This window comes from Penicillium angulare (assembly GCF_028827245.1).
Source record: "Penicillium angulare strain IBT 27051 chromosome Unknown utg000012l_segment0_segment0, whole genome shotgun sequence".
NCBI lineage: Eukaryota > Fungi > Ascomycota > Eurotiomycetes > Eurotiales > Aspergillaceae > Penicillium > Penicillium angulare.
Window position 1 is genome coordinate 1,507,324 of NW_026623171.1, and position 15,362 is coordinate 1,522,685.

Sequence of the window (15,362 nt, forward strand, 5' to 3'; positions counted from 1 at the left end):
AAAAAGAAACTTCGTGACGCCGCCCGGTGATGAGCTAAGGGAGATTGCGGGATGGTGAACCCGGATCGGCTTCGGATGCTGCTTCTTTCAGGGATTTCCGGGGGGAAACATCAGGAATTTTGATTATTTCTTACACAAGATTCGAGGTTGCATAGTGGAGAATAGTCAGGAAATATAAATTGGAGACCTAGAGAACAAACGAAAAATATAAAATATATTAATAAAAAGAATGAAATGGAAGGGGAAATGGTCAAACGACGAAACATTCCCCCCGCGGCTGAACTCGAAAGCCTCTTTTCTTACCAGTACATAAGAAATACATCTAGCTAAGAGGTGATAAAAGCCGTTAATTAATTTCATAGAAAATAGCGGTCTATGGTATTCCGTTGGGCGATCTTAAGGTTCCTTTCCTACTATATCATCTACGGAGAACGTACTACAGTTATCTCCAGGGCTCTTATAGACTCTCACCATATACTATCTACTAGTAATGATAGTACATGTATATCCAACTTACCCCCTCTTCATCTTTCTAATACCTATTCCCCTGTTGGAATCAATTCTACGGAGTATTCCCGAGTACAGATGGCAAATTCTCTCGAAAATGAACCGAAAAAGGCAAACCGCCTGGTGGAGACCTTCTTCAGTGGCTGGGTCCGTGAATGGCCGATGAGACCCTTGGATGATGGAATTAAAGGGTTTCTTGGTCTTGTTCGCGATAGATCAGTACTTTACGGCTGAATGCCTATTTAAGCCTTGAATAGTACAATGGATACTACTACACCTACTACTATCATCACACCCTACATGATATAAGAATATCAATTCAAAGTGAAATGACACACTTCCCACGATCGACATGACATGTGGGCTCTAGCATTTCCAGGGTTCGGCCTCCAACCCGGCAACTCTCGTCATCTTTTTAGGTCATGCACATAATTTACTGCGCCTTTTTATCCCTCTAGTCTTGAGCAGGGAGGAGGGGGTGCGCACTTGCGTTCTTATCGCGCGGGGGACCTGCCACAACGTGCAGCAATCCCTAAGATATCCGCCATCTCCGCCGCAGACATAGGTGGGGTCCATTCTTGGGATCGGAGGACATGCCTCCTACCTATAATATGATGTACATGTACATGTACATGTACTCCATACAGCCACATACATGGCACAGCAGAAAAGAGAAAAAATAAACATCACGGGGGACACATCTTCTGTGCAACACAGATCGAGGCCGATCGGCAATTGGCAAGGCGATCGCGATCGTGCAGCTTTCAGCTTTGAATATGGCCCGACCCAGCTCTTCCCGGTCTTCCCCTTGCATCCACAGACCATTGAAGGGGAACAGAGGTGTCTATGGGTGCGTTTATAGGTTATGAGTAAAGAGGCGGTGCTTGGATAAGGCCTAAACATTTAAAGCTCCTTCAAGGCTCCAATCCTATGGAGAAACCCCTCTGGTATGCACAGTATGTATGTAGAAGGATCCCCACCATCTGCGTCATCGGGCGTCCGCCATCAGACCGCGCTTCCGTTCTTAATATTGGTTTGACGGGTTAAAGAACCGGAAGTGTGATTGTGCACAACATACCATGGAGCTGATGCAAAGTGCAAGCTGTGCTCAAGAAAAAATTAATAATGCTGCCCCAAGCTCTCTGTGTGCGACGTGGGAGTGTCCAGTTCAGTTACTTATCTTTCCCAATCCCGAGCCCGAGAGCGGGGAGGATCTACACCCACCCCTCACCTTGTTTTTTCCCATTCTTCGCAGCAGCGAATAAGGCAGCATTGCCCAGGTGGAAAAGACATCCTAGGGAGATGCGTTCATGAATGTATTGTATGTACCCTTGTCCTCTGATGCACCCGCATTGCCTTTTGACATTTTAGTTTTCTTCCCCGAGCTCCCAGGGCTGCATGCCCAACGGGTAACTTTCTCCATACAGCCAAGCAGATCCCATTTGTAGGTCATCTGCAAGCTACGGTGAGGATGTGCCACAACCTATAGCCATGCAGCCGACTCCTCCATCCCGAGGCTTCTCGGACCTACTCAAATGCGTTAGAAAGGCTTTTATATACATTCTGGAATAATGAGGAAGCTGCACTAGAAGCTGCACGATGATTGGGGTTTAACACCTGTCCAATGACGACATCAGAAGCCTTCTAGTACTCTATATGCGTATGGAGCATATTAATAGTACATAGCAATCTACTAGCGATAGATGGCCCCTTACGAGATGCAGATTTATGGGTGTGTACCCAAGTACATGTACTAGTACATGTGGAAGTTCAATGGCTGGCTGATACCAAATCGAGGAATACTACTAATATAGGCCCAAGCGGCACCTGAATTATGAGCTTCTGTATATCCCGCATCGAAATAAAAGCAGGTTTCACTCCGAAATTCCTGCGGTCCAAGCTACATTTATACATGTGACAAATGCTGTCTGTAGCCCTATTTCATCGCTGTAAAATAACACTGTATTCATACGTTTATTCTCTAAGCAGCACGGACCTAGAAAGACCGCTCTAGTTAACCGGACGCTTATTGCTCGTCTAGGGTCTTCGGGAAAGAACGGTGAACGACCCGACCCGGTGAGCATTTAGGGCGTATGAGCTCATTCTACTAGTATACATCTGCACCGAGCACGAACTGCCATATGGCAACATGAGTACATAGCCTGCAACCATGAGATCAGAGATAGGTTAGAATAAAAGGCGGTGAGAAGTCTAGAATTCCTGAACGGTTTCTGATCGCAGAACGATTGGTGAATTGGTGAAGATGGAATGGAAGCTTTGACAAGGAGATGGCGAAAGATCAACATATGACGTCAGGAGATGAAGGTCGAGATGCAGATGCAGACGGAGTCTGAAAATGGCAGTTAGGGCTTAGGGTATGATGAAGGCTGTTGCAACTAACTAAGGTGTTAACTTCCTGATACCTGAGGCATGAACTCAGCTCAGTATCACGTGACAAGCGGAATATCACTACTGATCGGGGCAATATTATTCCGACTATTGGAAAACAGCTTCAGTGACATTGAGTGATCCTTGATCAGGTTTCCTCTCGATATACAGCTATCATGCCTCGAAAATTGCGGGCTGCCGCCCAAGCGGCAGCAAAGTCAATGCGTGAGTACTCTACCATTTCTTCAATTCCTCTCCTTCAACCATACACAGCCCTATTCCCCCTCAAACGCGTACCGTCAACACTAACGCCAAATCTCCAGGAAATGCGCCGCAGATCCCCGACGTGTCCGATGAGGAAATGTTAGATGCTCCGCCATCGCAACCATCTTCACCAATACCCGACTACCACGATTCGCCTGAGAATGATCCCGATGTAGAGCCTGAACCTACAAGTGACGCGGAACCTGATGTGGATGCCGAAGCTGCCACGCCTGAGGGTTCAAAGGCCGAGGAACCCGTCACTGCCGAAACTCCTGTAGTTGAAGATACAACACAAATCCAAGGCGCAGATGATACGCCCACTTTCACGGGAGGTCGCCAATCAGCCGTTCCCCGAAAGCGTCGCATCGGTCGTCCGCCCAAGAATCGCCCACCAGACTGGGATGCGCCAGATGGCCCTGACACACCACTTCGAGTAACAACCCCTGTTAAGCGTCGCAGAGGTCGACCAGCTGCTAGCGGTGGACGTTGGGCACGTAATCGTGGCCCCTCACATAATACTCAAGTACCCATTGACAAGGAAGGAAATATGATGGATGTGATCAACGACGAAGTCTCTATACCGCCCAATCCTCAAGGAGCTACAAAAGTCGACGATAATGGCCATCTGCTTGGTGGGCGCGAGTACCGAGTTCGCACATTCACTATTATGAACCGCGATGATCGACTTTACATGTTATCGACGGAGCCTGCGCGATGCATTGGTTTCCGTGACTCGTATCTCTTTTTCCAGAAGCATAAGATGCTGTACAAGATCATTATTGATGATGATGCAAAGCGAGATTTGATTGAACGTGATTTAATTCCGCACTCCTACAAGGGTCGCGCTATCGGTGTTGTCACTGCGCGTTCGGTGTTCCGTGAGTTTGGTGCGAAGATCATCGTGGGTGGTAAGAAGGTCGTCGATGATTATGATGAACAAGCCGCGCGTGATCGTGGTGATGTGGAAGGTGAGCTGGCTGTTCCTGAAGATAAGCTGCCCGGTCCTGGTGAACCCTACAATCGGAATCAATATGTAGCTTGGCATGGAGCTAGCAGTGTCTATCACACAAATGCGCCATCTGTACCTATGATTGGTGGTAAGCCCGTTGATCTTAAGAAGCGACGCGTGCCTGTAACGGATGACAACTGGATGCTTGAGCATGCCCGTGCAGCAAGGTAAGTCTATTATACAATTTCCAATACACACCCGGAAATTATTTACTAACAACTCATTCAGTGCATATAACTCGAAGCTTTCTGAAATGCGCCGCTCCACAATGGGAGGCCAATATGACATACACACCAACGCAATGCAATATCCCCAGATCATGCAGCCAACTCACGTTCGCTTCGAACGTGTGGCTCCGCCCGATTCCGAAGTCCGCACATCTGCTCTGATGAACGACATGTCATCTCTCACCATCGCGAGCAAGGAAAACCCAACCATCACAGACAGCGCAAGCGCCAATCCTGAATCCATCATTGAATCCGCTGATAATACCACCACCGCCGAGGAGCCTGTTTCAATATTCCCTCCTGTCCCCAAGTCATTCTCAGATCGTCACGTAATCCAGGATATCACCTACGAATCCCCACAACATTCTAACTTGGGCATCCCAGGCCCAGATGGCGATTTGAAGGATATAGGCTCGAATGGGTTCGTCAGCATCGCTAATCCCAAGAATACGGAGTTCATGAATCCCGAACTCATCGCCCTACTGCCTGACGAATGCAAGGAGGCTCTTCTCGACCATGCCGCTGCAGAAGTAGAGTGGAAGTCAAGATGGTCAGGTGAAAGTACTGATGGCGCTCGTTCGCAGCCCCGTCCTAGTGTTACGTGGTTTCTATGAGTTGATTTTGAAATTTGAATTGATGTGGTAAATTTATGGCTGGGGTTTTGATTTTCAAGGAGTTTGCAGCTAAGAGGGAACCTTTTACATTATTTCTCCTGATATTTTTCATTCTTTTTATTTTGCGGTTCCCCGGCGAATTTAGGTTGGCATGGGGATTTGGGTGACTACTTTTGTCATGGCAGGTCAAAAGGCCATAGGAGTTTCATGTGTCTTCTTTTATCTGAATTTTATATTCTCCAGTGTGCCTTGACGCTCGCCCAGAGTGTCATGGTTCTCGAGTTCTATCAAATGCACTTTATTTAATCAAACCGTGACAACATTCAAATTTATGTCCACTCAAGTAAAGCCATATGACTATATCTAGAGAGGAGTATAGTATCAATGCAGTGCTTCAAGATAATAACGTCATTTTGCAACAAGGCGGAAACTAGACGTGAGGAATATTTAAAAGTCTAAAAAATTCATTTGTCCATAGACAAAAAAAGCAAACAACGGAACCTGAGGTCAGGGAAGCGAGATGACAAAGAAATAACCATATTCAAGGTGTATAAAGAGAGAGCTGGCGCCAGGATACATATCAAAAAGAAGAGGCTTGCTTGCGTGAAGAATCAAATAACACGTCCAATGCTTAAAAAGGTGGGTCGAATGAAGAATGAAGTAGAGCTCTGAAGGAAGCCAGTTAGAGCGGGGGAGAATGAATCGGGTCTTGCGTATGCAAATGCAAATGCAACGAGAAAATGGTGATTATAGCAGTCATAGCAGAGTACTACTACATTGCCATTTCAGCGCGCAACTTGGCCAACTCTGCCTCCTCGTCGTCTTCCTCGACTGCCTGCGTCTTGTCTTTGCTTACTGAGGGAGGTTTTAGCATTAGTATGGATTCGGACGATTTGAGCATGAAGCCGAAAGGGCAAATTTATCAACTCACAGTCTGAAGTACCAGCCGCTGGTAATCGGTCCAGTTGGGTATTGACCGGGACAGGACCGGTATTGAGCATCCGCTCGTCCATAGCCTCCTGTTCCATCCCTTCCAACTCAGCTTCAAGATCACCCTCGTCCACCTGGTCGCCGAATGGCACGGAGGTAATTGCAGCGCCGATATCGTCGGCCAGTTGGTGTTGTTCTCGGAGAACGTCCCTGCAAGCGTTATTAGCGAAAAGTGACCAATGAATAACGCGCCATATAGACAAGGCAATTCAATACCCTCTTGAATAAAACATACATTGTCTCGTCGACTTTGTCGATGCTCATTCCACCGTGAATCTGCTCCATAGCCGCACCAGCTTGCTTCATTGCCTGCAGTGTCTCATGATTGATATTCGCCGCTTCAATCGAGTATACCTGTTGCTCGAGCTGCATGATCTGCCCTGATGTTTGCTCGAGGTTCTTTTCGAGGGCGTGCTTTCTTCGGAGAGCGGCCTTCGCAGCTTAAAATGGCATAGCATGTTAGCATACTCCCAATTTTGCTTACAGATAGAGAGTTAGGCGAAACCGTACCATTCTTATTTGTGTTGACGTGCTTCCGTGCCGTGGCATCTTGCTCCGCAATTTGATGTTCCAAGTGCTTCTCGCGCTTCTGTAGCATATCTAACTGTCCGCGCAGCAACAGGATGGCGTTCTTGGGTGCATCCTTGCGCTTCTGAGCGGCTGCGCCGCCGAACCAGGACCACATGGTTTATGCGATAGATTTATGAGATAACGGGATGGTGGGTGTAGTATGTGAGACCTTTTCTATCGTGCGGAGGTAATCAGGCAGCACTGGGCTCTGTCGGAGCGGTAGTATTAAAGTGCACCAGTCAGTGCGGCAATCTGACGGGAGGTAGACGGGTTTGGTAGGCACCAGGGAAACGTCAGAAGCGAAGGCGGGAGAACAAAGAGAGAAAATTGCGATTCGACGACACGTGGTGCGTTGATTTCCTTCGAGGATCGGGTCAGATTGAAGATCGGGGATTCGTTGGGCAGTTTGTAAGTCTTGTGATGAAGTCCGAGAAATGGAGGGGAGAGGACTTTCCCCTCGCTGCACCTATGACATACACGGGGTCACGTGCTGTTTTCTGGAACATCTACCAGTTGATCACGAGCAGTGTCGTTTCTTGTTCTTCATCCTAGGAATGAATGGGCCGCGTCCCTCAACTCGCGCATTCCTGTGCGATCTGCCGCAATTACCTGCAGATTCGAAGATTCGATTTCTGGGATGGTGCGTCTCCGGAGATACCACCCATTTACTACTGCATCGCCTATATAACGATTGGCTGTCACTAATATGCACTAATTATTTGTATGACAATAGTGTCAGCCAATATAATGTCGCTGTGGGTCATTTGATTCTAGAGCACAATTATCCACGCAGCAAGACCGGGCCCAACACTGTTTCTGTGGATATCAATGCTGTTCTGGAGAGTTTGACAGCGGAGGATCTGCGCGTCGGAACCTGGCTGAATGTACTAGGTTATGTCCGAGATTCTTCCTGTCCACCAGAAGCGTCCTTTTCTTCCAGTGAACATGACTCGCAATTCTCAAACAGCGAATATGCCACTGTTACTATTCCCGTGAAAGTCCCGGCTCGACCGGTTATTGTGGAGGCCCTTATGGTTTTCCCCGCAGGTGCGATTGCATTGGGTGAATACGAGCGCATCCTTCGAAATGTTCAAGGTGTCGAAAGTCGAATTCATTATTCACAATGATGAAATATGAGTGCTATCCAGAAAAGCAACAAGGATTTAGCCCCGATTTTGGAAACGCTATTCCAAATTAATACCCGCTGAAAGATATACCAAGAAGTGATCAATTATATTATTTTGCCAACCATCCCACTCCAGTAATGGAGTTGTAAGATTGATAAAGCCTTTCAACATTATAAACACCTCGAATGCAATGATATGGGATATCGATGCTAAAAAAGGACCAAAAAAACAAAAAAAGAAGTGACCATCCATTAGACAGATTCTTCTGGCTTCTCTCGAATATCAGCCAATTGAGCCGTCCTTCCTGCCCTCTTCCCTTCTAACTTCTTCTTTTCCTCCTGCATGCGCGTAATAATGGTACTCTTCTCCCTAATTTTGTGTCCATATTTATAAAACACAAATGGAATCGGCACAATAGCCACCTCAAGCAGACCGAGCAGTGTGCCCGACCAATTCGGTCCAAGGCTATTATACATATACGTGCCCGCGATGGGCAAGACACCACCAAGAATACTTCGAATAACAGAGTTACCCGCAAGTGCAGATGCAGCATACACACCATAGCTACCTGTCAGGTAATTCTGGGCGTAGATGAAGACGCCTGTGTTTCCAGCGCCGAAGGGTACACCAGCCAGTATGGGGACAATCCAGTGAATTGAGGCGGGGGCGCATGTCCAGGCGAACCAAAGCTCACCGATTGGTATAAGGAGTGAGCAAATGCAAATAAACGATACCATTGCCTCGGGGAAGACTTTGCCTGTTTCCGGATCAATTTTGTGGCTGTTGATGAGGCGGCGAGCGAGCGGCTCGCATGCAATGGTTATGAGGACGCCTAGACCGATACCTAGGAAAGATAGGCCTGATAGGCCGAGAGACCAACCGCGAATGTCTTCGAAGACGATAGGGTAGGCGACGAAACAAAGGTAGAGGATGCCGTACACGATGGCGACGTAGATATCCCAGAATATGCTATGGACTCTTAGTAAGTTGCGGGGATGTAAGGTATGATTATATCACTTACCAGATAGGCTCAGTGACGGCCATTACGAAGGGCCGACTGAGGTTCAGCTTGAGAATCTCAAATATAGGTTCCTGGCTATCGTAGCGCGACCACCAGCGTGAATCACCCGTCTCCTTGCGCAGACGTGCTGCTTTCTGTTGTAGAATGGAAGGGCCGTAGGTCTCTTTTAAAATGAAAGCAAAGACCAATGAAACACCGGAGAGAATGAGAGCAATCCAACACATCCAACGCCAGCCAAGATACTGTGTGACGAATCCTCCAATGACAGGGCCCAATACTTTAACGATTCTCAATTAGCATTGACAACAACTAGGGTCACACTCTTTTAAAGGAGAACAAACCTGGTCCATTGAGGGGTCCAATACTCCAAACTGAGATAGCCAATGCGCGGTTATCATCGTCTGTCAGATCAGCCACCATACCCGGTGCAGTGGAAATCATAACGCTTCCAAAAAGCGCTCCAATAAAACGAACGACAATCAGAGCCGTCACAGATTGAGCGAGAGCGCAGGGAATGATTAAGACCGTGAATATTGTCATACAAATCACACAAACAGGTTTCCGGCCGTAGACTTCACTCAATGGAGCCATGAACATCGAGCCAATAGCCAGTCCAATTAAATAGAACGTAAGACCTAAAGTGACAATGATATCTGATTGGCCAAATTCATCACCAATCTGAGTTGTTGCCGAGGTATAAGATGTAGAGTATAGCACACTTTAGATATTGCATGTTTAGCTGAAAAAAACCACGCAAAGTATTCTTAAGGATTCAAGTTTTCAGGGTCCGACGACTTACACAACAAGAGTGTTCCAAGATAAAAACAACAAGGCCATGGCCTTGTACGCCAAAGACCAATTTTTAGGGTTGGTAGGATCATCATCTCCATCCCAGTCGACTTCGAAATTGGGATCAGATGTCACATTAGTAGGAATGGTGGTTACACGCTCCGCCAATGACATGTGCCCGGAAGCTAGCGATGCATGTGCTGTTAATGTTTTATCTAGCGCATCGTGATCTGTCTGTGTGTCTACCGATGAAATTGTTTCAACGATGGAGTCAGTATCGCCATTTTGGTTTTCGGGCCATTTTTCATGGTCTGAAGAAGAGTGCTGCGACGACATCTTCGAGTCGGTGGGTGATGTATGAGGATTTCAGGTTTGGAGGCTCAATAGAGCTTGAATTTGGTTGTCGTAAATGGACAATAGGGCCATCGATGAAACTTGAATAATTCCGATAGTGAATAATGCCGATAATCAATAATTACGACAATGGATAATTCCGATACTGAAAAGAACAAAAGCCAATGAACAGCTGACTGGTCTCTTTGTTCAGTATAAACCTCTCTGTGTTGGATATCGGGTACTGAAAGTCCAGTATGAAAGCGTCTTAAAGCGCGCTTGATGTCGTCTGAGGGATTAGATCTGGCCAGAAGCAGACAGGAAAGCAGATGGGAAACAAAGAGGCTTTCTCTTGCACATATGAACCGCTAAATTAGAAATTTTTGACTGGAACGCCATCCATAATGAAGTGGGGCCAGAGCCAGTGATAAGCCTAATTCTGTGACGCCGAGAGAGCCCAACAGATGCCGAGTAAGGTGATTATGACGGATCTCGGAAATTTGGCCGATGCAGGGCAAATAAGCCGAGTAAGTCAATATTGAATGTCGAGGGAAGAATGTTTAGCTACATGGCGCCCCTGGCAATTGTTGCTTTATTTTCATTTGATCCAATGTATGTTCTTCTGAATCTTTTCCTCCAAATCTTCTCCTCTTCCCCCAGTGCTCTAGGTTCCAGATTGTGTGGCTTCCCCATGGGTAAATTTCATATGTGTTTTGCCTTGGGTATCAAAGGCCCTATCTGCTCCAATTTTGGTGGAGGCTTCGGCACCTGGGCAGGTTTTGATTAGTGTGCCGGTTTGCCGAGATTCGCAATCCCCATCATCAGTCATGACATGGTATTAGCCAACAAGAGGCTGCGATTGTTAAATATGATTTATAAAATATTCCAAAAGAAGGCCAGTGGGTCGGTATTCTTTGCGAGCCACATATCTAATGTACATCATATCCAGTGCTATCGAGTATAAAAATGTATAGAGTAGAGAACCTTCATTCGAGGTCTCGGGAAAAGACAAAATTTCGGGAGAATGGGCATCCCGATCAGGTCTGAGAGATTAGGAATGCCGATTTCAGGACCCGAAAGAAATCGTATCAGCCATTGAATCCTTCTTCCGAAATGAAATGTGCAATTTTGAGGTGAAAAGAACGTGCAATGCGGAATAGAGACAGACAAGACGGAATGGATTCCGCGGAAGCACGTGGTGAACGCCATAGGTCACGTGTAGACTCTAGCCTGACATAATCTAGCGCAAGGGGCTCAAACGGCTCTTTCACTACAAAAGGTGGATCAAGCCTGGGCCAAAGCAAAGACCAAGTAAAAAAAAATTTGAACCCCAAAAAAGAAACCCAAATGAAACTTCGGGGAATTCGGAGAATTTCCTGAACGCCTCAAAATTCAGGAATGAATCCTCGTCATTGCCTTCCTGATTTGAATGTTTCAAGCTCGACGCGAGGCTCTTTGACCAACCATGGGGCGCAGTGGCTTCGTTTAGAAATAACCGAGCCGTCTAACTCTCTAAGCGATCTTTGCAGAATCTGAGATTGCGACATGGGGTATTCTTGAAATTATTATTGGGGTAACGAGCCAATGAAGTCCAAAAAATTGATCTATTAGCAAGAAATCTACACAGGAATCCATTTTATTTATTGTTCTTATTCTTGCATGTTGGTTGTACAAACTTCTTTAAAGCAACAAACGCCGCAAAGTCACTTGTACATTGACAACTTTGACTTGTAGATGGCCTGAGCTCGTAGGTCATTTGTTGTAACAACACAAGTCTTTTTCTTTTACTTTTGACACTTGAGCTCTCATTCCAGCAGATCTCCTTCTACCTTCATTCCTGTTACGAAGCTTGATGCCAACGACTACCATGACTTACATACTTCTATCCGCCGCTGTTGGCTTGGCGGCGTTGTACTTGTACCATGTCAATTCAGCCATGAAGAGAATCCCAGAGGAAGCCCGGAAACTTTCTCCGCAACGATGGACTACAGATGAGATCAAAGCTGCCTACCAAAAGAACCTGGAGAATCCAGTCGACGTGACAAAAAGCATCCCTGCAAAACAGAGTCGCCGCTACGTAGTAGTGGGTGGAGCTGGTGAGTACCTTTCTTTACCTTACCAAATGACAATTCAGTTGAAAATGAATTCATTTTATGGAATATGAAAGAAGTAAAAATCGGGACATTAACATTTTCTTAGGCCTGGTGGGAGGTTGGATTGTCCAGCATTTGTTGGCCCGCGGCGAAAGCCCATCTGCAATTCGCATCCTGGATCTCCTCTCTCCAACAAAAGACGTTCTCGATCTAGGTGTAGCCTACGTCAAAACCAATATCTCCGATGAAATCCAAGTCAACGTCGCATTTGAGCAACCATGGCCGCAAACCGTTGCACAGCTCCCCTTGACTGTCTTCCACACAGCAGCCATTATTCGCCCACAAGATCGGATGAAAATGCTTCTGTTCATTCACAACAGAGTGAATCTGGACGGCACAAAGAATGTTCTCAACGCAGCCAGAAACAACGGTGCAAGCTGTTTCATCTCGACTTCTTCTGGATCTATAGCTCTTCACCGCCCCAATTTCTGGGTTGCTCCTTGGTCGAAAGTGCCTGGACGAGCTGTACAGATCCTCAGCGATTGTGCCCCACTACCGAAAAGACATGAAGAATTTTTTGGAAACTACGCCGTGAGCAAGTCCGAAGCGGAACGGTTCGTTCGTTCGGCGGATGACACTTCATCTAATTTCAGAACTGGATGTATTCGACCGGCGAATGGTATCTATGGAATTGGAAGCGATGCCGCAATGACTCTTACTGGTGTCTATTTACGTAGAGGAACCTGTCCAACGTGAGTAACATCCGGGTTCTATTGATCAATTCGTCTAGATTGAGATCAGAATGCTAATAACCCTTCTACATAGTTGGTTGAACAACGTCATACAAAGTTTTGTCAACGCCGAGAACGTTTCTATTGCCCATCTGCTCTATGAACAACACTTGCTAGAGCAAAGTCAACCTGGCTCCACGCTCCCCAATATTGGTGGAGAAGCTTTTGTTGTCACGGACCCCAACCCGGCAATCTCTTTCGACGACGTTTACACGCTACTGTGCACTCTTTCCAAGACCCCAGTTCATTTCCCGAAGATTCAACCTGTACAGATGCTCGTTTTATCTCATATTCTTGAGGTCTACTCGTACATTCAGTTCAAATACTTGCCCTGGCTTTTACCAGCGATCAAGGGTGATCTGGCCCAAATCCAACCATCGCTGTTTTCTATTTCGGACGTGTTTGTCATTGCGGATGATTCACGAGCGAGAAAATCACCCGAGCAAGGAGGATTGGGATACAATGCTCCACTTACGACAATTGAGGCTATGTGTAAGCAGTTGCTGGATTGGAATGAGAAGGCTGATGCAAAGAAGGTTTTCGTTGAGGAGAAGGTGGGACCTTTACGAGTGACTGAAGAAGGAGTTGACATTAATGTTGCTGCACCGGTGAAAAATATTTAGCTGGAGATTTAGTGGGAGTGTTGAAGTTTAATGTTTGGGTGGTGCATTTCTTTTAATAATAGCATAGCCTAGCGCAGCGAGATGAGTAAGTTTTTTCCTTCTCTCTTTCGTCGACGAAATCAAATCAACCACATTGAATGGGAGTAGCTTCATTGGAGTTTATTTGATAGCTTCGGACCTTGAGTCTTTGAATTTGGTATTACATAGCGGGTTGATTATTGCATGTTCCTTTCCCAGAAAAATCCAAAGCCTAGCTGTGACTGTAGAAGAACAGCTAGCAGCTGCTATCTCCATTCTTTCGTTTCCAGATTCTAAACTCATCATGACAATGGTCATTGATGACAACTCCGCAGAAGATTTTATCATAGCAGGAGCAAGGTGTCGAGCCTGCGACACATTGCCAAATGTCTTAGATAGCATGCCATAAAAGTGTCTAGCAGAGACAGCATATCCATAAAACTAGTCTGTCGCAAGCGACCTGACGCCATAGATTCTTCTAGGGCAGAGTAGCTCGGATACCTTATAAAAAGGTCGGAATGTCTGTTCGAGACGGGTATCATAGAGCCATGAACAATGCGACAATGCATAATCGTCTAAAGATTAAAATGCCTTGGTTGAAATATCCTTAGCGCGCTTGTTGCTGAGCCGCTTGTCGCCGATGCTCCAAAATTTGCATCCGGATGGCCTCAGATGCTAACTCCACATCCAGAATGGCACCAACCCCGCGCTTCCAGGTATCCTCCAAGCTCGACAATTCGCCATATCTAGCCTCCTGAGCCAACTTTCTTTGTTTGTTGACCTCCTCTGCAGTCTCCTTTGTTTCGGCCAGCTCCTTCTCGAGCCCGTGAAGGATATATTCGAGTTGCGAGTTACCAATCAACCATGCGTTCTTTCCGTTTTCATCCAGGAGGGTCAGATTCTCGTGGCGCTTGGAAAGATGCGAGCTCGACTTGTATGCTTGTTGAAGAGCCTGACGCCATTCATCTAGTTTTGGGGTCTCGTCGGCTTCCGCGCGGACTGGTGGTTCGGGCGCTTCATAGTGGGTGAGATCGATTCCGCCGGTAAGAGGGGCACCGGTTGCCTTGCGCTCCAATTCTTGTTGAATGAGAGGAGAGAATTTTGGCTCTGGAGCCGGTGGGATCGAGGGGTGAAGGGTGTTGGTGTGTTCTGGGGACAATTCGGCGTTAATGAGCTGCTGAGCGCGTTGGCGCGCAGAGGCTGATGGATCAGCGTCGATGTCTATGGCGATAATTAGTTTCATTGCATGAGTAAACAGATGGCTACTCGTCATACATGGGAGAGAGTCGTGTGATTCATTAATTAAAGGCATTTTGGAGGTTGATCAGTCGGTTAAAGGTTCCGATGTTCTCGTCTTGCAACTTGAAGCAATCGCAACGGAAAGCGGTGTGGTGAAAGTCAGGTGACCCTGTTTCTATTTGACCAATCAAAACCATACGATTGATCTCAAATGTTCAACAAATGTTCAAATGTTCAAATGTTCAAATGTTCAAATTTGATGGATCTTTGTCCTCTGAGTAAGAGCACTTGGTTTTTGAATTCATTCATTATGAGCCCGTTTTTTAATATAAAAAAAATCATCATCCTAATTCTCAGGCCAACTTCTAGTGAAGTTTGTCAATGCCACCAAACATGGAGTGCATACTTGACGAAAACAATCCAGTAGATGTGATAACGCAGCTTCCACGTCTCTTAAATGGAGCTATTCAATCGCATAAACAGACGGTTGGTTTCCCTGAATCAGCCAAGTCAAACGTACTGCCGCGAATGCTGGTGTATGGGAATATGTCAATCCAGATCTTGAAACAGCAAGTTTGAAGGAGTACCAGCAGAAATTTGATTGAACTCACATCGTCTGTTGTCTGTTTTGGTACCACCTTACGAAATTGGAACCGGTTCTGTGGTCGTTCATCATCCGAGGATGTCAATTTTGAACCATCTGGCGAATCGAATTTCTTAATCCACCCACAAAAAGTAATCTAGTATAACCCTAGACGA

General features: G+C 46.3%; 6 protein-coding genes across 6 annotated transcripts; 3 read left to right on the forward strand and 3 right to left on the reverse strand.

Moving 5' to 3' along the window:
* Positions 1 to 3,071: 3,071 nt before the first annotated feature.
* On the forward strand, positions 3,072 to 5,009 carry N7478_013218 (Chromatin-remodelling complex RSC SWI/SNF subunit Rsc7/Swp82; the record flags this gene model as incomplete). Its single annotated transcript, XM_056929428.1, has 3 exons — positions 3,072 to 3,120; positions 3,219 to 4,335; positions 4,397 to 5,009. 3 exons carry the CDS (start codon positions 3,072 to 3,074, stop codon positions 5,007 to 5,009), a joined length of 1,779 nt encoding a protein of 592 aa, XP_056772790.1.
* Positions 5,010 to 5,781: 772 nt separating this feature from the next.
* On the reverse strand, positions 5,782 to 6,684 carry N7478_013219 (ESCRT-III subunit protein SNF7; the record flags this gene model as incomplete). The annotated part of the gene is made up of 4 exons (XM_056929429.1): positions 5,782 to 5,864; positions 5,941 to 6,149; positions 6,235 to 6,439; positions 6,510 to 6,684. The coding sequence occupies 4 exons, from the start codon at positions 6,682 to 6,684 to the stop codon at positions 5,782 to 5,784; spliced, it is 672 nt and encodes a 223-aa protein (XP_056772791.1).
* A 439-nt stretch (positions 6,685 to 7,123) lies between these two features.
* Positions 7,124 to 7,696, forward strand: N7478_013220 (nuclear telomere cap complex subunit Ten1; the record flags this gene model as incomplete). Its single annotated transcript, XM_056929430.1, has 2 exons — positions 7,124 to 7,209; positions 7,303 to 7,696. 2 exons carry the CDS (start codon positions 7,124 to 7,126, stop codon positions 7,694 to 7,696), a joined length of 480 nt encoding a protein of 159 aa, XP_056772792.1.
* A 251-nt stretch (positions 7,697 to 7,947) lies between these two features.
* N7478_013221 (MFS transporter) lies at positions 7,948 to 9,842 on the reverse strand (the record flags this gene model as incomplete). The annotated part of the gene is made up of 4 exons (XM_056929431.1): positions 7,948 to 8,665; positions 8,718 to 8,994; positions 9,059 to 9,435; positions 9,517 to 9,842. 4 exons carry the CDS (start codon positions 9,840 to 9,842, stop codon positions 7,948 to 7,950), a joined length of 1,698 nt encoding a protein of 565 aa, XP_056772793.1.
* Positions 9,843 to 11,706: 1,864 nt separating this feature from the next.
* N7478_013222 (putative 3-beta hydroxysteroid dehydrogenase/isomerase family protein) lies at positions 11,707 to 13,346 on the forward strand (the record flags this gene model as incomplete). Its single annotated transcript, XM_056929432.1, has 3 exons — positions 11,707 to 11,935; positions 12,039 to 12,684; positions 12,758 to 13,346. The coding sequence occupies 3 exons, from the start codon at positions 11,707 to 11,709 to the stop codon at positions 13,344 to 13,346; spliced, it is 1,464 nt and encodes a 487-aa protein (XP_056772794.1).
* Positions 13,347 to 13,971: 625 nt separating this feature from the next.
* Positions 13,972 to 14,676, reverse strand: N7478_013223 (pre-mRNA-splicing factor SPF27 family protein; the record flags this gene model as incomplete). The annotated part of the gene is made up of 2 exons (XM_056929433.1): positions 13,972 to 14,585; positions 14,640 to 14,676. 2 exons carry the CDS (start codon positions 14,674 to 14,676, stop codon positions 13,972 to 13,974), a joined length of 651 nt encoding a protein of 216 aa, XP_056772795.1.
* Positions 14,677 to 15,362: the final 686 nt, after the last annotated feature.